Source organism: Balaenoptera physalus (genome assembly GCF_965194825.1).
Source record: "Balaenoptera physalus genome assembly, chromosome: 19".
Lineage (NCBI taxonomy): Eukaryota > Metazoa > Chordata > Mammalia > Artiodactyla > Balaenopteridae > Balaenoptera > Balaenoptera physalus.
Window position 1 is genome coordinate 5,245,682 of NC_138900.1, and position 19,858 is coordinate 5,265,539.

Sequence of the window (19,858 nt, forward strand, 5' to 3'; positions counted from 1 at the left end):
AGCTACTGCTGAGTAATTCGGTAACTAGCTCTTCTGGAGAACCAGTTTTGCTCTGTGTATAAAGATCCTCAAAAAATGCTCATATTCTGACAGGAGCCGTTTTATCTCTGCTAAGGAAATGGTTCTTATCTGGAGGAAACTTATGCGTAACGATGTTCACCATAACTTCCAATGTGATTTACATTTTTTACTGGTTAGAAACTTATAAGAGCAATACGCCACTTAGAAACCATTTTAAAGTATGAGTACTGTGTAGTTTGCGTTCCACAGGGGTTTAACGTCTCCCGCTTTGCCTCCCAGCCTTACCCCGTTTCCCCGTTTTGCCCTCATTTTGGGAGGGAATGATTTCTGGTGGTCCCGTTCTTGTGGTGGGTGGTGGACTCACTGGGCTGAGGCAGTGATTTCTGACCCCTCTTTGACTCTCTCCTGAGCGGCCACGAGAGTGTGTGAGCCCACTGCGTGCAGAAGGCAGTTTTGACCTTATCGATTTCCCGGAAGTGCCTTATTTCGTCCCTCACCAAACAAGGCTGTTTAAGGATTCTTTCCGATTGTTCCCTAAGCCACGAGGAAGACCTGGCTAAAGTGATCGAGCGCCAGGAAATCCTGGACGAGCAGTCAAGAGAGCAGAGCCAGGGACGTCCCTGGTGGTCCGGTGGGTCGGACTCTGCATTTCCAGTGCAGGGGGCCGGGTTTGACCCCTGGTCAGGGAACTAGATCCCACTTGCGTGCCACGACGAAGAGCCCACAAGCGGCTTAATCCAGACTCGATCTTCGGTTTACACACTGGGAAATTCCTCCACCAATGTGTATATAAGCTGATGCCCTTTAAAATCCGCTTGTTTCTGCATGTAAATCTGCTCGCTGAGTCCACCTGACAGTTAATGGCTGGTGACACTCCTGAGGCCCCCTGGGTCCTTTGTTGAACAGCAGTGGGGAAGGACCGTCTAACGAACGATGTCCCTGCCCTTCTCTGTACCTGTGAGTCAGCTCTGGTGACGGCGCAGAGTCCACTAGAGATGGCAGTGGGAGGCGACAGCCTACGGAGGCAGGGCACAGGCCACGCCCTTCGTCGCTCCTTGGCGTTTTTTTTTTTTCTTTATAAGGTTTATTTATTTATATACTTATTTATTTATTTTGGCTGTGTTGGGTCTTCGTTTCTGTGCGAGGGCTTTCTCTAGTTGTGGCAAGCGGGGGCCACTCTTCATCGCGGTGCGCAGACCTCTCACCATCGCGGCCTCTCTTGTTGCGGAGCACAGGCTCCAGACGCGCAGGCTCAGCAGTTGTGGCTCACGGGCCTAGTTGCTCCGTGGCATGTGGGATCTCCCCAGACCAGGGCTCGAACCCGTGTCCTCTGCATTAGCAGGCAAACTCTCAACCACTGCGCCACCAGGGAAGCCCCTCCTTGGCGCTTTTAAAACACCATACTTGTTCTTGAAGTCTGAGTTTTGTTTTTCCCATTTTAGGCAAAAAAATCAGTTACAAGAAATGCAACATAATCAGGTACTTAAATCTTTAAATCGTTTAGAACTCTGTTAAGAGGTGAATTGAGCTGGGCTCATAGTTACTATCATTACTACAGATGTTTAGCCGAAGTCTACACTAGTCCACTGCTGTAATGTATACAGCACCCTTGGATTTGTACACTGAATGTGTTTTTGCATTTCAGATGCATTTAGAGTCTGGCAGTTGTGTATGGTTCAGAATGCTGAGTCCCTTCTGGGTTCACTTGAAAGCTGACAGCCTAGGGAGCCAGGGCACAGGCCACTCAATGTCGTCGCTGCTTGGCGCTTTTAAAATAATGGCCATACTTGTTCTTGAATTTTAGAAGTTCTTGTTTTTCCTATTTTAGGCAGGGCAGAAAAAATGAATGGAAAATGTAATAAATGCTTATCAGACATTGTTGACAAGCTTCTTTCAGAATCTAACAAGAGGCTTCAGCTTCATCTTAAACGGCTGCTCGGGCAGAGACGGTGTGCTAGCACAGCGTCCCTGAAGTCCCCTTTACAAAGAGGGCGCCATTGGTCATGTCCATGCCGCAACGGAGATCCCCTGTGCTGCGACTAAGACCTGATGCAGCCAAATCAATAAATATTAAAAAAAAAAAAAATATATATATATATATATATATATATATATATATCTTTATCCACTTTAGCGTTAGGATTTACGTTCAGGAAAACATCTTGGACTTCCCTGGATCTTGAGAAGGTGGGGTTGCGTTCCCTTCTCACCCCGATCCGTGTGCATGCCGGGGTCAGGGGTGGAGGGGTGAAGGCTGGTCTGAGTTACGGTGGTCCGGGGGGTCTTGGGTGGACCCCCTCTTTCTCTGGAGGGTCAGAGGGGTCTTCCCACAAAGGCGGGAGGTGCCTTTGTGTGAAGACCGGAGAGGCTTGACCGGAGTCAGTCTTGAGGGTCTCTCACTCTCTTTTCTATTTCTGTTTTCCAGGATTTTGCAGCAGTTAAGAACTAAAGAACTAAACATACGCAGAGCGCAGCTCCTTGAAAAAGAAAAAGAAATCGCTGAACTGAAAGTGGAAAGGACCACCACCAGGGTTAGTGGGGTTCTTACTGGGTTAACATTTGCTTCTGGTCATGATTGGGCTCCGGTTACTGTCTTTAAACTCAAAAGATGATCCACTCTGCCTGCTTTTAAACACATTTTCCACATCTTCCCACCAGGCGGACTGGGGTTGACCAGTTCAGGGTTCTCATACCTTGCTTGAAATTTATGATGAGAGTTAATGTAATTTTAGTACATGTGAGGGGGAATTTCTCTAACTTGATTGACTGGCCACGCTGTGCACGCAGCATGTGGGATCTAGTCCCCAGGGATCAAACCCGGGCCCCCTGCATTGGGAGTGCCGAGTGTTATCCACTGGAGCACCAGGAAAGGCCCTTAGCTAATGATTCTTAAGGAGCAGAAAAACCAGAAGAAGACATTAACAGACGGGGGTGCTTGACATAAACCACGAGCAAGGAAACACGCCGAGCACGAACGGAAAGGCAAGTCCTTGTCTCCCTCTCATCTCACCTGTCCAGTCTGTGCAGGTCTGTTGGGAACCTGTGGCCAACACACCGCTTAGACCTGAGTGGCCGTGACAGTCGTGTGAGCCCGCAGCGTGCAGAAGGCAGTTTTGATCCTAGCGATTTCCTGGAAGTGCTTTATTTTGTCCCTCACCAAACAAGGCCGTTTAAGGATTCTTTCCCCCGTTAGAGATCCTCTGATGGTTCTCACGAGGAAGACCTGGCTGGAGTGCCCGAGCTCCGGGAAATCTCAGACAAACAGTCAAGCGAGCAGAGCCAGATGAAGGGGCTGGGCGCCTGGCAGCCCTCCGTACTCACGTGACAGAGCCGGAGGAAGGTCTGTACACGGCCAGAGAAGACCTCATCGCATCTGAGGAAGTGAACACGAAATTGCAACGAGATGTTTGTGAAGTGAGTGACAGCAGGTGTGTCAGTGTTGTCAAGGGAACCAGACATAATCAAAGACAAATATAGTGAATTGGCTCCGTGTGCACCGTCTGTGTGGCCACCCCCCGCCCCCGCCATCATCCCACGTGGTTCCTGTCACGCCCACGAGCTGGGTGATCTCCAGGAGCAGACGCTGAGGAGGCTTCCGTTTTCTCTGTGGGTCCACACACGACCCAGAGAACAGGGCGGGCAACGATCGTCTGCCTTGAGTCACTCAGCCTCCCCTAGACGTCCAGGCCTTACTGCCTCGAGCATTTTTGTGTGTTCGTTGTCTGGTCAGAAAGTTCGCCTTTACAATTTTCTTCACTCTCCCTGCAGATACTCCTCCACCTGTTACAGAAACACCTAACTTGGCTGTGTTGATGATTTTCTCTCAATATTTCGACCACTCTGCTTCCTCGTAGGTGGTATGTCAGAGACATAAAACTCATCTCAAGATGCCTTGGGCCTCAGCAAATTGGGAGGACAGGCTGAAAACAATGATAAGCTTCCAAAAAAGTAAGCTTTTTGTTTTTTGTCTATCTCACTGAACAGTTTTCAGTTGTTCCTGATTTTTCACTAATATTTATTGATTAAGTGGAATATCCAGCTCTCTCTCTATATTATCTTCTGAAAGCGTAACCCAAAGCCTTTTATTAAACTGCTCTTTCTGGAGGACTTAGAGCATCTGAACTAGATTCAGACTCACTTTTTCAAGCTGGGGTTACATGAGGTCTCCCCACCTAAGGCCACTGTCCCCTTATACATTGGGGCTTTATAGGAACTTGTGGGCCCAGGGAGGTGATTTCACTGCTGTGGCCCCAGGTTCAAAGATCCCACAAGATGCTTGGCTTGGCCAAAGAAAAAACAAAAGATAGGAGTTGTCTAGTGACATATTTTTGGATAACATTTTCCATTACCATTTTCATCCACGTTTGTTTCAGCATTTTTGAACAAGAATTACCTGCACTTAATTTAGTTTGTCAACATTATTTTTATACTGGTCTAGTAAAAGAAAAATGGTACAAACATACAGAGAAAAATATAAAACTTTCACTCCTATCTCTGTACAATACCAATATTCAAAAATATAAATACAGTTTTATCCACCAAAATTAAAACAGCTAGGTATTAACAAATGCAAAACAGAGTTTGTGTATTCCACTTACAAAACACTGACTCAAAATTAGAAGTTAATATGTTAAATTACTGTTACACATTAATAAGAAAAAGACTTATCACAATAATAAAAACTTCCTGGAGAATTAAAAATCATGACAAAAAGGAATATAGAAAAAAATATATTGTTATGAAGCAAGAACATTTCACCAAACAAACATCATAATCAGAAGAAAACACTGGATGCTTTTCCTCTGAAGTTGCAGTGAAGAGTGCTGGCCAGGGCTCCTGCCGTTCACCCCTGTACAGTGTGCAAGTGTGTCAGAGAGCTGCAACTATTAACAATCACAAATCTACAGCCATGGAAAGGCCAAGAGTGAAAGGGTGGAAAAAGACATTCCATCCTAAAGAGACCCGGGGTGACTACACAATGTCAGACAATATAAAGACAAAAGCTGATACAAGAGATGAAGGACAGTATATACTGTTAAAAAGATCAATTCACCAAGAAGATATACATCTAACATTAGAGCTCCCTCCAAAAATGAAGGAAACATTGACAGAAATAGCAGCACAATAATCGTATGAGACTTTAACATCCCAGTTTTTTCGATGGGTGGAACCAAAGAGAACATCAATAAGGAAACAGAGGACTTGAACAACGCTATAGACCGACTGGACCTAACAGACATGTGCAAATCACTCTACCCAACAACAGGAGAAAACACACACTTCCCAAGAACAAATAAAACATTCTCCATGAGAGACCACATGTTAGGACATAAAAGAAATCTTAATTTTAAGAAGACTGAGAGCATAATGCATTTTCTCAAACTACAAAGCAATGAAATTAGAAATAAACAGCAGAAGGAAAACAGAAAAATCCCCAAAATGTGGACGTAAAACAACGTATTCATAAATAACCAATGGGTCAAAGAAGGAATCACAAAGGAATTTTTTAAATACCTGGATGAAAATGAAAACATACAAAAATTTATAAAACGTAGTGAAAGCTGTACTAACAGGGAAGTCAAATCAGAAATCTATTTTTACTACTCAAGTAAGTAGAGAATACACTAAAATTTAATGAAAGGAAAGAGGTAAATAAAAAAGATTAGACCAGAGATAAATGTACGATAATGAATATAAAATATAAAAGTAAAAACTATGAGTTGGTGTTTTGAAAAAATTAAATTTACAAAACCTTGGCTAGAGTAAGAAAAAAAAGATTCAGATAACTAAAAACATATAAAGAGAGATTTCAACTGTTGTCACAGAGATGTTTTTTAAAACTGTAAGGGGTCCTGTGAACGATAATGCTTACGAATTACATAATCTGGAAGATACAGGTAAATTCATGAAACATACAGCCTACTAAGCTCTTATCTTTAATAAAAAAATTGAAAAGAATTATAACTAGAGAGGTTCAAGCAGTAATCAGAAATCTCAAACAAGGAAAAAGCCAAAACCAGATCACTTCACTGCATAATTCTACCAAACCTCTACAGAAGAATTACCTCTAATCCTGATTTGAAAAAAACTTCCAAAGAGCTGTAGAGCGAACACTGGCAAACTCGTTCAATGGAGCCTGCATGATTCTATACCAAGCCCAGAGAAAGACACACAAAGCAAAGTACAAACCAATATCCCTGATGAATACTGAAGCAAAAATCCTCAACAAAATAGTACCAAACCAAATTCAACAACACATGAAAATGATTTTACCTCATGACCAAGTGGACTTTAATCGATTTTTTTAAAATTTATTTTTATTTATTTATTTTGGCTGTGTTGGGTCTTCGTTGCTGCGCATAGGCTTTCTCTAATTGTGGCAAGCAGGGGCTACTCTTCATTGCAGTGTGCGGACTTCTCATTGCGGTGGCTTCTCTTGCTGCAGAGCACGGGCTCTAGGCGCGTGGGCTTCAGTAGTTGGAGCATGTGGGCTCAGTAGTTGTGACGCATGGGCTTAGTTGCTCTGCGGCATGTGGGATCTTCCCGGACCAGGGATCGAACCCGTGTTCCCTGCACTGGCAGGCAGATTCTCAACCACTGCACCACCAGGGAAGCCCCTAATCGATTTTTTATAGTAATAATGTGATACACCACATTAACAGAATAAAGGAAAAACATGTTCGTCTCAATTGATGCAGAAAAACGCATTTCACAAAATTCAGCTATATTTCAAGATATAAAAACTCTGGGAATTCCCTGGCAGCCCAGTGGTTAGGACTCAGCACTTTCACTGTTGTGGCCCAGGTTCAATCCCTGGTCAGGGAACTAAGATCCCAACGCAAGGCCAAAAAGAAAAAAAGAGAGAGATAAACACTCAACTAGAAAGCTTTCCTTCTCAGATCAGGAAGAAGGCAAGGATACACACTCTCTGCACTACTGTCCAGCAAAGTACAGAAAGCCCTCACCAGAGAAATTAGACAAGAAAAAGAAATCAGAGTTATCCAAATTGAAAAAAGGAAAATTATCTTTCTTCGTAGATGACAACTTTTATATGTAAAAGCAGTAAAGATTCCACAAGGAAACTGCTACAGCAAAAAACAACTCTAGGGCTTCCCTGGTGGCACAGTGGTTGAGAATCTGCCTGCCAATGCAGGGAACACGGGTTCGAGCCCTGGTCTGGGAAGATCCCACATGCCGCAGAGCAAGTAAGCCCGTGCGTCCTAGTGCCTATGCTCTGCAACAACAGAAGCCACCACAATGAGAAGCCCACGCACCGCAACAGAGTAGACCCTGCTCGCCGCAACTAGAGAAAGCCTGCGTGCAGCAACAAAGATTCAATGCAACCAAAAATAAAATAAATAAAATTTTTAAAAACCTCTAGGAAAGTTGCAGGATACCAAAAGTCAATGCGCAAAACATATCACGAAATAATCAAGATGGTGTGGTACTGGCATAAACACAGATATGTAACGTAACAGTACAGAACGCCCAGATTAATTTTGCATATAGGTAAAATGCATTTTCAAAGGTGCCAATACCACACAATAGAAAAAGCACAGTCTCAGTAACAAACGGTGCTGGGAAACCGGGTATCTACCAGCAAAAGTATAAAGCTGGAACCTTACCTGCATCAGAATGAGAAACTTCTGTGTGTCAGAGGAGGCAACCAACACAGTGAAAAGGTAACCTCCAAGGACTGGAGATGATCAAAATGGGTTAAGAATCTCCATGTGTCAGAGATTTAGGTTGATTTCAAAGTTTAAAATCAATAATAGAATGAAACACCCTCTATCACTGATGTATCTCTGAACTTTCCATTCCATTCCCAATCATTACAATTTTTAAATCAGTGACACACCCATTTCGCTTCTAATGCAGCATGAAGAGTCAGAAGGTATTTGCTGTAATTAGTCTGTTTCCTACAATTTACCAGCGTAAGTGCATATTATTACCTGACTTGCATGTGCAGCTTCTTTATCCTGGTTTACAGAGAGCAGACAGTGCATCCAGATGGGGCCTCTCAACAATCCCTGCTGCCCAGCAGCACTGACACCCCGTCTCCAAGTCCATGGGTGTGAAGTCCTGCCCAGGACTAGGCCCAGTGGACCCTCTTCACAAGTTCCAGGTCACTGGGTCATGGGGAGACGGGATCTAAGTGGAGATGACAGGCCCTGAGGGAAGGACCCGGGTGACTGTGACTGTACAGGTGTCAGGCGGGATACTTCAGAGTCAGACAAGATCAGCGAGTCCAAAGAAGGGCATTTCGGGAAGGACAGACAGAAACATCAACTGACAATATGACTTTACCTGAGAAAGAGCCATTTCTGACTCCTTTTCTTTTCCCTTCCTCCTCTTCCGGGCTTCTTCCTCAGGCAAGAGAGTCTTTAGAGGTCGATCTTGAAAGTTGGAAAGATGCTGTTTAATGCTTGGAATCGGCACACCCCCTTCCTGAGTCACCACCAAGCACACAGGGAAGACCTCAGCATACGGAACAGACAGTCCCCTGCTGCCCACTGTCCCAGGAGGGGCTCAGGACAGTAAACTCCCATACAGAGACCAACAAGTAAGTTCCTACACTTTTTTTTTGTTCAGTGCATGACAGATCTTTGAAGATCAAATAGTGTAGCTTATCCCTTTTTAAACTGAAGTATATATATATATATTGAATATATATTTTATTCATTCATTCATTTATTTATGGCTGCATTGGGTGTTCGTTGCAGTGCGTGGACTTCTCATTGCGGTGGCTTCTCTTGTTGCGGAGCACGGGCTCTAAAGCGCAGGCTCAGTAGTTGTGGTGCACAGGCCTAGCTGCTCCGGAGCATGTGGGATCTTTCTGGACCAGGGCTCGAACCTGTGTCCCCTGCATTGGCAGGCAGATTCTTAACCACTGCACCAACAGGGAAGTCCCTATATTTTCTTTTTCAGATTATTTTCCATTATAGGTTATTATAAGATACTGAATATAGTTCCCTGTGCTATACAGTAGATCCTTGTTTAATTATTCTATATGTAGTAGTGTGTATTTGTAAATCCCAAACTCCTAATTTATCTCTCCCCCTCCTTCCACCTTTGGGAACCATGTTTGTTTTCAACGTCTGTGAGTCTAGTTCTGCTTTGTCAATAAGTTCATCTGTACCATTTTTTTAGATTCCACATATAAGTGATATCATATGTGTCTATCTCTTTCTGATTTACTCCACTTGGTATTGTTACCAAAATTCAAGTCCCTGTGCCTGACACACAGTGAGGCCGAACAATACCAAAACGTTGGGATTTGGAACAGAAAGGTTTGCCGCAGGGCCATGCAAGGAGATGGGTGGCTCATGCCTTAAAAACCCCAAACTCCCTGAAAGCTTCCAGCAAAGCCCTCTTATAGGAACGGTGAGGGAGGGGTGTGGTTAGTTGTTGCAGACATCTTGGTGGCAGATCGTTTGTACCTGAGGTCAGGTCATGGTCAGGTAAAGATGTTCCTGTAAACCTCCACCAAACAAATGTTACTCTCTGTCCTGACAAGAAAGGGGAAGGTGCCAAGGCACACCTTTCACCCTCCGAGGTCCAGGCCTCGCTAAGAGAAGGGGGTCCCTGCAGGGGGGCCAGTTACCCTGCCCCAGAGCATTCGTCCAGAACCAGGTTTGGGTCCTACCGCCAGTGCCCAGGCCTGGCTAAAGATGATGATCTCAGTTGGCAGCTCCCTCAGGGCCAGGTCCCCAGACCCTGCCCAGCTGTGACTGCTGAGAGAGCCAGGCACCCAGGACCCAACTGGCCCTCCGGCTCCTCTGGCCGCCCAACAGCAGGGGGCCAGGTCCCGCAGACAGTGGCCCATGCAGACTGCCGCTGCCATTAGGTTGCAGAGGCGGGGATGGGGGAGAGGGTCACCGCTGCCTCAGGGCCCGGGCAGTGGGCGGCCTTGGTGAGGGCTCTGGAGCCCTGCAAGACACACCCCCAGCCTGTTCCCTCGGCCTCCCAGCTCCCCTGCCGGCCCAAGGAGAAGGGGAGGGGAGAAGGCCGGGATCCCTCTCTTACTTCACTCTCCGCCTGACCACCACCACTCTGCGGGCATTTGGCTGAATGGGTCCACTAAATGTCACTCATTGACAGTTGGTCGCTTGAGGGAGGGGCTCACAGTGGCGCCGACCAATGGCTGAATGGGAGCTCTAAGGCAACTCTAACCGTCCCTTCAGTGGTCTCCTGGTAACCGTTGCCTGGTAACGGGGGTGGGGGGCACAGCGTGCGCCAAGGGCCCTGTGCTAAGGGCTGCGCACTGCTGGGCTGTATTACAGAGTGATCACCTCCAGGTCTCCACCTGCACTGCTCTGCGTTTCCATTTCATTCTGTTTATCGGTCTCCCTATTGCTTTCTATGTCTCTGTCTTTCTGTTCCCCTCTACTCTCCTGCTGTTTCTCCCCTCCTATTTTCTCACTCCTGTCCTGCCCCACTCTGCGACTTGTGTCCCCTATTGATGCTCTTTCTCCCCGACCTTTCTGATGACCCTACATCTCTATGTATTTCTGCCTCTTTCTTCCCCCATCTCTGCTCCCTCTCTGCCCTCTGGTTACACCCCTTCTGTCCCTGTTATTCTCCCTGCCCACTCTCCAGCGCCCCCTGGTGGCTGTGCTTCCTTCCTGCTCGCTCTCTTCCTCTGCTCTCCTCGTTTCTCCTCTTCTTTTCCCCTCCCAGCATCAAGCTTCTCTGTAGGACATGGGTTCAACTCTTGTATCCCCTCCCCCGACTCTCCATGGGATATGCCTCACCACCGTTGACAATGCTGTTACCACTGATCAAGGGCTCCTCTCGTATTCTGCCTTAATCCCTTCACCTCCCTGGAGATCCCGATTTTCTGTACACTCTATTTTACCCATCTGCTACTTTCACTGCTTTTTCTTTCATTCTTACCATCTCTTTGAAAGACGCTCACCCAGCCTCTACATTGCCCTCTGATCTTGCCCACTCTTCTTTTCCCCTCTCAGTCCCTCTCTGTCTCCCCTGGTCCCCTTGCCCACACAGTAAGAGGATGTGGGATGGAGTAAGATGCCTGCTTCCTGGGAAAACACTGATGAGATAAAAACTCACAGTTTAAGGCAAGACAGGAAAAATTTAAACATAAATTTTTTCACTGCCCATTTTGTCCTCCTCCCTCCCCTCTCGTGTGCATTGTGTAAACCAGACCTCCCCAATGGCAGAAATGTCTTCTCAACCATAAAGATCAATTTTTATCCCTCTTGCCGCAGCCATGTAACATTCTCAATCCTCTAACGTGTCACAGTGAGACAGGAAGGAAGGTGGCAGGACGTGTCACAGTGAGACAGGAAGGAAGGTGGCAGGGCACAACCATTAAAAGAATGAAGAGGGGGACACAAGCATTGAGAAAAACAGGATATGACAAAAACTGGTTGGTTAGAACCAACTAGGCCCAAAATGGCGGAAGATTCGACTTCCAGTGGACCTCGAGCCTCGTTTCCCTCTCAGAGCAACGTATTAGCATATGCCAAACGACACGCCCACAGGCGCCATGACAGTTCCCAGGCTGCCCATAAAAGCCCAAAAAGTGGGCAGTGGCCCAATCCCCAGAAATCCTGCCCCTTCCCTAAAGTAGTTAACTATTCCTCCCAGTCATTAGCATATGAGATTACCCAGCCCATAAAAACCAACCAACCCCACATCCCAGCGCCACTCTCAATTTCTGAGAAGGCCTGTGTTCTGCCTACGGAATGTGCATCTCTTTGAATCAACTTGCTTTCACTTTACTATGGCTCGCTCTCGAAATCTTTCCTGCATGAAGCCAAGGACACTCACTTGGCAGTCTGTCCCGGGGGCTCACACACGTCCTAGGACATGCTGTTTCCTTCTCCATCAGTAGTGACTCAGCACTCACCTTGTATGTCTAGACATCTTCAGTGAACTTTATGTACGATAACAATATATCATTTACCTTAAAGATAACAATTGGTGCAGAAGAGACTGTTCAACAGACCTGGGGAGATACTGGGCCACACCTAATAGAAGTTCTTTTAAATACTTACTTATGACCTTATTAATGTTACTATACTACTTGTGTTCTGCCTATTTTACAAGATTGTTTCTTGGGCTTCCCTGGTGGCACAGTGGTTGAGAGTCTGCCTGCCAGTGCAGGGGACACGGGTTCGAGCCCTGGTCTGGGAAGATCCCACATGCTGCGGAGCAACTAGGCCCGTGAGCCACAACTACTGGGCCTGCGCGTCTGGAGCCTGTGCTCTGCAACAAGAGAGGCCGCGACAGTGAGAAGCCCGCGCACCTCAGTGAAGAGTGGCCCCTGCTTGCTGCAACTAGAGAAAGCCCTCGCACAGAAACGAAGACTCAACACAGCCAAAAATAAATAAATAAATTTAAAGAATAAAAAAAAAAAAGAATGTGATCTTTCCATTAAAAAAAAAAAAAGATTGTTCTTGCATTGCCAAGTGTGTGACTGAGCCTCTGGTAAAAATGATGACTAGGCGACTTGAAACAAGTGACCAAATACACAGTCTTATAAGACCAATGACTTGAATAGTATAAATATGGGAAGCAGCAACAAGAGAGGACCATTTCCTGGACCACAACAGGCTGGGGAGACACACCACGCAGAGGCTTTGGCTGCTGTTGCATCAGGGGCAGGGCGCGTGCGGGGCGTTGCCGGCGCAGTCGGTGCGGCAGTGGCCCTGGGGCCGCAGTCCAGCCCCCGTTTGCCCGCTCGCCCCCTTGGCCGGCGCGGTCACCTTGTCTGCAACAACCAGCCACGCAGCACCCCTCTGTATAAAAGGAGCCCGAAATCTGACTGGGGAAGACGGCTCGTGCAGACACTGGTCCGCCGCCTTCTTTTCCGAATGAGAAGTCGCTATGCCGTGCGCCAGCAACTCGCCTCTCAGTTACCGGCCTGTCGTGCAGCGAGCAGAACGACCTTGGACTCATCGATTTTGGCGAAGCCGGCCGGGAGCCTTGCTGCCTGTGGTCAGCCCCGGTGGGGAATTTTCAGGTAAGGCCCTAGCAGCGGACAGGACCACTTGTCCTGAGGATCTTCCCTTCAAAATCCCCTGAAGCGGCACCGGCTGCCCCAGCACTTGGCAGTGGGAGCAAGGAATCAACACCTGGGAGCTCCATACAGATGGAATCGACGGGCTCCAGACAGTAGGAATGTCTGACATGTACAACTGGGAACATAACTGCCCTCTCAATTTGGGCTTTTCCTATAAGGGAAAAGCCAATTTGTTTTGCATTTGACTGGGGTACCCTGTTGGAGAGGGGAATTTTTTGTTGGAACTCTGTAAACCAATTTGTTTGCTTTTGTTTTGCGTTCATTCACGATGGAATTTGTTTGTGCCTTTTGTGTTTTGTTGCTCTTGAACTTATAAATATATGTCCCTAAGGAAAGCCTTTTGGGGCGTATCTTAAATGAATGGGCAAAATATAGCTGTGAGCCTATGACTAAAAAGAGATGCTATTCTATTGTATAGTGTGTGGCCCCAGTATATGTTAGGATCAGGAGAGCAATGGGCCCTGAATGGCTCACTTATACAACCTTGCAATTAGAATTGAGCAGGTAAAAATGATGAGATTCCATATGTAGAAGAATTTATGCTATTGCATCATGAGGAAAAGAAGTCAGACAACTGCCGCCTTTACGGTACAGTGGTCTGAAAGGAAAACCAGGGGAAAATCTGTTCTACAAGAGGGAGAGGGAGAAAATGAGACTGAGAACACATTATTTCAAAACACTGGCCAAGCAGGCGGCACCAGTGGTTGTTCCGACTGCCCCCATGCCACCAACATATTCATTCCTTTCACCACCTCCTGTTTCCCCTACTTATGGGGACCAATTAGAAGTTTCTATGTTAACCTCTGGGGCACAGGGGCCTAGTTTGTATCACCGTCTGTGACCCAGGAGGGCACCCCATTTGACCAGGAGCCACTTCTGGAGCAGGCAATTTCCCTTGCACCGATACCCCGTAGGAGGCCTTAATGCAGATGGCCAATCAGCTGGGTTTCTATGGATGCACAATCCATTCTCAATTTGATTTATTTAACTGGAAAAACCATAACCTACATACCTCCACATGACTGAACTTTTCACGTCTATCTTTGTCACTCATCATCCCTCTTGGGCGGACATTCACACTCTTATGAGTATGATGCTCACTGGGGATGAAAGGAGGATGGTCATTGACAAGACTAGAGAGGAAGTGCACCAGTGCCATCTGGCGGACCCAGGTGGAACTCCAGAAGCAAATCTGGCAGTTCCTCCTGAGCCTGACTGCGAACCTAATAACGGAGATATGCTGCACCTAGAGCGTTACAGGAAGTGTATCTCAGCGGGTCTTCGACAGGGAGTAGCTAGGCAAAAGAGCTTAAACAGAATTCAAGAGATACACCAAAAACCCAATGAGGATCCATCAGAGTTTCTAGAAAGAATTTATCAAGCTTATAGGCGTTACATTGGTGCAGACCCTGAGGCCCCCAAAATCGAGAATGGTAAATATGACCTTCATTGGGCAAAGCGCCCCAGATATAAGAAGAAAATTACAAAGTTAGATGGTGCATTTGGAATGAACCCTTCTCAATTGGTAGATGTTGTTTTTAAAGTGTTCAACAACGGGGAACAACGAAAGGAGCTCTTTGCAAGACTTAACGCCACTTATCTGTTGGCGGCACTGGATTCCCGGAAGGCGAGTAGCCTGGAGAGAAGTGAGCCCCGTTGGGGAGGGAACAATGTGCTTACTGTAAGGAGGGAGGGCATTGGAAAAAAGACGGCGCTCGGCTAAGGAATAAGAAAGAAAACAAAAAAAGAAAGACGGGAGCCTCTCCTATGGTAGAGAGAGAGCAACGCTCTGAAGAAGCCCCACAGGAGCCCCGGGTAACTCTGACAGTGGCGGACAAGTTGACTGACTTTCTGATAGATACGGGTGCAACATATTCTGTGGTAAACACCAAGGTGGCACAGAAAACATCTCAATCCATCCCAGTCACAGGCGTTTCTGGAGAAGGACAAAATCCTTCTTTCTTATAACCTCTAGAATGCTAATTAGGGGACCTCACCCTGAAACACAGTTTCTTATATATGCCGGCATGTCCAATCCGTCCCTCTTTTGTAAATTAAGCACTCAAACAACTTTTTCGCCAGAACAGCCTGACATCAGGGTCCCACGGGAGCATACTGTAAGCCTAAAGATGGCGCTCACAGACGCCCCAGAAAAGGAGGCTGAGCTCTCACCCACTCCACCCCCATTCCCCCGCTCCAGGTCTGTGAAAAGGTTAAGGCAGAAGTGTGGGTCGATGGCACCCCAGGGAAGGCCAAAAATGCATGGCCAATACAAATCATGTCAAAAAGGGACTCTGGGGGCTTCCCTGGTGGCGCAGTGGTTAGGAATCTGCCTGCCAATGCAGGAGACACGGGTTCGAGCCCTGGTCTGGGAAGATCCCACATGCCGCGGAGCAACTAAGCCCATGTGCCACAACTACTGAGCCTGCGCGTCTGGAGCCTGTGCTCCGCAATGGGAGAGGCTGTGACAGTGAGAGGCCCGCGCACCGCGATGAAGAGTGGCCCCCGCTTGCCACAACTAGAGAAAGCCCTCGCACAGAAACGAAGACCCAACACAGCCGAAAATTAATTAATTAAAAAAAAAAAAAAAAGGACTCTGGAGGGAATTCCCTGGTGGTCCACTGGTTAGGACTCGGCGCTTTCATTGCGGTAGCCCGGGTTCGATTTCTGGTCAGGGAACTAAGATCCCGATCCCGCAAGCCGCACAGCGTGGCAAAAAGAAAGGGATGCGCTGGGACACCTAATCTACAACAATACCCTCTGAGCCAAGAGGCCCAAAGGGAATTTAGCCAGTTCTCAAAAAGTTGGTTTAATCAGGTTAAACCTTGCAGGTCCCCATATAAAATCCCTATCCTCCTAGTCAAACAGCCAAACTCAACAGAGTATCTCTTTGTCCCAGACTTGAGGGCTATTAATGAAAAAATCCAAGATTTGCACCCTGTGGTACTTAATCCATACACTCTGCTCACAACTATTCCAGGAGCAAACAGCTGGTTCTGTTTTTGACTTGAAGGATGCTTTTTTTCTGCATTCCTATTGCAGGAGAATCACAGCAGCTGTTTGCTTTAGAATGGCAGGACCCAGAAAGACAGGTAGTCCAACAGTATTGTTGGACGGTCCTGCCTCAAGGATTTAAGGATTCCCCTACCTGGTTTGGGGAAATGTTGGCTAGGGACCTTAGAAACTTAATATTGGATGAAGGACTCTTCCTCCAAAATGTGGACCATTTGCTCATAGCGAGCCCTACAAATGATAAGTGTCTACAAAATACCATCAGAACCCTGAACTATTTGGCCAACTGTGAATGTAAGGTCTCCCAGAAAAAGGCTCAAGTATGTAAGCAACAAGTCACGTAGCTGGGTTTTATCCTTTCCCAAGGGCAGCAGGGTCTTTTGCCTGATAGAAAACAACTGCAGGCTTGGGAACACCCAAGAGTTGCAGATAACTGAGGGTGTTTCTGGGAATGGCAGGATTCCATCGGATCTGGATCCCGAACTATAGGCTCAGAGTAAAGCCCCTCTATGAGGCTTTAAAGGGACATGATTTTGAGCCCCTTACTTGGACTAAAGAGTGCCAAACAGCCTTCGAAACAATAAAAACAAAGTTAGTCTCAGCTCTGGCTTTGGGACAACCAGACTGAAAGAAACCTTTCAGATTATATATATCCATGACAGACAAATCTTGGGGTGTTAATTCAAACTCTGGGGAATATCCTTTGACCTGTTGCCTAATTCTCAAGACAACTAGAACACACTGTTAAGGGATGGCCACCTTGCCTTTGAGCTGTAGCAACTCCTTGAAACAGACTTCTGGAAGCTGAGCGGTTTACCCTGGGCAACCCCCCACTGTGTATGTCTCTCACCATGTCCTTTTCTTTACTGGAACAAAAAGGGGGGCTACTGGCTGCCTTCTGGGAGAATGGGAAAGTACCAGGCCATTCTCTTAGACAATCCCAGTGTAACATTTCCGGTCACTGCAGCCCTAAAGCCAGCCACCACTGCTCCCGACCGTTGCTGCACAATCCCCAGAGCACAGCTGCCTGCACGTCGTGGAGCTGGCGTACTCTAGCAGACCAGATGGAACAGACAGCTCCTGGCTGAGGCAGGTACGGAACTGTTCTCAGAAGCAGCATCATGGACCGAGGTAGGTGACGTGCTGGGTATGTGGTGGTAATCCTTGAAAGGATTGCTGAAGCAAAAGCCCTGCCCCCAGGGAGCTCAGCTCAGAAGGCAGAAATCATTACTCAGACAAGAGCCCTACTACTCCCTGAAGGCAAGCGAGGAATTATATACACAGACTCTCGCTATGCATTCTCCGTGGTGCATGCTCACGGCGCGATCTGGAAAGAAAGGGGGCTTCTCACTTCAAACAATAAAGACATAAAACATGCTTCTGAAATCTTGTCACTGTTAGAAGCAGTCCACAAGGCCTCACAAGTGGCCGTAATGCACTGCCCAGGCCACCAGACGGGTGAGACTCATATAACAAAAGGCAACCGGTTAGCTGACCAGGCTGCAAAGAAAGTAGCAAAGGCAGGCGATTACCAAGCCATCATAGGGTCACTTCTCCCGCAGACTGACTTGTCAAAATACCAGCCGGAATATTCAGGAAAGGACAAGGAGAGGGCCGAAGAGTGGGGATTCACTCTTGATCGCACCTCGCCTGGCTAGGAATGTAGTGCACATGGAACTGACTTGATTTCTGAGGCACTCGTGGACACCGTGCTGCGGCACATTCGTAACAGTACCCACCACGGGAGAGGTGCCACCTTACGATGGATTCAGAAATATATAATGGGGCCTAACCTACAAAGGGCCATCCAGGGAGTCACTCAGAATTGCATGATTTGTGCTGAAAATAACCCAAATACTGCGGTCAGATCTCCCCAGATGGGGAGCCAACACAGAGGACTCCACGAGCCACCAAGGACTGGCAGATAGACTTTACTCAAGTTGATAGGGACAGAGTAAAGGGACAAAGTAGGCGATTGGATAGTTAATCCCACTAGGGGACTGCAAGTAAAGAAAAAAGCATGCGAGACCCCTGTAAGTTAACGGTCACTCAAGAAAGCAGGTTCGCTTAACCACAAAACCATGCAACAGAAGCCTGAGACACGCCCCCGAAAAATAAAACAATGGTGGCATGAGACCCACATCTGCCCAGTGAGCTCAGGAAGTTGATGATTCCTAGTCACGCTCCTCTGCGCACACTAAAAACAAGTATATAAGGAAGAGGTGACATTATGCTGAAACCTGAGATGGTTTATCATATTTTAGTGTACGTTACCACCTTTTCTCCTCATTTCCGTTGCTCCATGACAGTCCCGGTTTGACTCTGCAGGGACAAGAAAAATCCCCCACCCGATGTGGAGGCGGAGCTGATGATGGAAGCTTGACGTCTACTCAAGAATGAGGAAGAAGGTGGTCCTCTCCCCCTCCCCACTTTTCCTTTGATTATAAAACAGGAGCCCACTAAGTTCCCGGGGCGGCACCCTCTCGCCCACCCGCAAGCCTCACAGGCGTCCTAGTCTAATAAATCACTTTGCCTCTTGCTGAAGAATGAGCTCCTCAGAGCCCCGCAAGACACATTTCAGTGGTTTCGGCTGGCGACCACAAAGGGGCAGTGGTAAGATAAGAAGGAGGGGGGTCGGGTCCTAGAGGGGCCGTGGATGCCAGGAGGACTGGGGAGGACACTCCCCCAGTGTGTGCCCCTTTTAGGCAGCTGGTCAACCCCGAATGCTTTAGGACTCCGATGCGAGATGTAGGTACCGACCAGAGGAACAACGCTGTGGATGTTTACAGACACGGAACCAGAGGAATGCTGGCAGTCAGCACGGCGGGCCACAGGAAGATGCTACGGGTGTTTAGGGACCCGGAGGGACACGTACGTTCTAGGTCTGTCCCTGTTATACTCAAGTCTGTAAACGTAACTGTTCCAACTGGTATTTATAGACTGGTAAGTTTTGTATTGCAATGCCTGTCTTATGAACAAGTCTTAAAATGAAACTATGAGATCTCCGTCTGTCTGGATAGATGTGTGTCTTACGTGGTCTTGTCTTTAGATAGTATTGCTAAGGTTAATTTGTAAAAGAGCTCAATTTAATTGGCTTAAAAAAAAAAGTAAGTGCTTACAAATTAAACATTTCTGAATATAAGAGAAACTAAGCTAAATGGATTTCAGGTTCACATGACCTGAGAAATATTTAATATTAAATTAATATCTGGTATTAAAGTTTGTTGTTATTAAAGTTTGTTAATTAATACAGACATGTCTTTAGAATCATCAACATTAAGTACAGTATTTTTATTGTACCTGGGTTTGCTGAATGTCACTAAGTTCATACTATTTTTGTTGTAAAATCTGTCAGCAAGAAAATTAACCCCTCATTGTCAGACTTTTGCCGTCCTGATGTCCTTGTAGCATGGCCACAGTCTGCTCCTAAATGAGAGAAATTAAATCGGTAAATAATAGCTGCAAATTGAACAGTCAGGGCTATGGGAAATCCAAGACAGCCACTTGGCTCTTCCCGGATCCCTGGCAAACCCCATTTTTTATTTAATGGTTTAAACCCTTTCTTGGCTACAAGGCTGATGCCCTCACAGTGGAAAAAAGAATGGTTTAAAAACGTGTTTTTCACTTGGGTATAGTTTCTATAAATTTTACTGATCAAGGCAACCACTTTACTGGACAAATTATAATACAAGCCTATGTTATTAATTAACCAGACTTATTTTACAAACAAATTAATCTTAATTTGGCTATATTTGGTAAAACTGAGGGTTATTT

The 19,858-nt window shown here is 46.6% G+C and overlaps 2 protein-coding genes and 1 long non-coding RNA gene across 4 annotated transcripts in view; 1 reads left to right on the forward strand and 2 right to left on the reverse strand.

The window, feature by feature from the left end:
• Window positions 1-8,411, reverse strand: part of LOC309648189 (uncharacterized protein) — a 284,457-nt gene extending 276,046 nt beyond the window's left edge. Inside the window, exon 1 of the mRNA XM_082436562.1 lies at window positions 8,329-8,411. Within this exon, the coding sequence (XP_082292688.1) occupies window positions 8,329-8,343 (15 nt within the window). The 5' untranslated portion in view covers window positions 8,344-8,411. The remainder of the gene's footprint in view (window positions 1-8,328) is intronic.
• Window positions 1-19,858, reverse strand: part of LOC309648134 (zinc finger protein 610-like) — a 412,471-nt gene that overhangs the window by 294,276 nt on the left and 98,337 nt on the right. The gene's annotated exons all lie outside the window — the stretch shown is intronic.
• LOC309648334 lies at window positions 1,466-19,338 on the forward strand. 2 transcript variants are annotated; one of them, XR_014256598.1, is made up of 5 exons: window positions 1,466-1,500; window positions 2,447-2,552; window positions 3,876-3,969; window positions 8,012-8,584; window positions 12,097-19,338. It is a non-coding gene; the product is annotated as an uncharacterized lncRNA (long non-coding RNA). The 2 variants fall into 2 exon arrangements; XR_014256599.1 differs by lacking the exons at window positions 1,466-1,500; window positions 2,447-2,552 and adding an exon at window positions 2,562-3,435 and having other exon boundaries at window positions 8,394-8,584.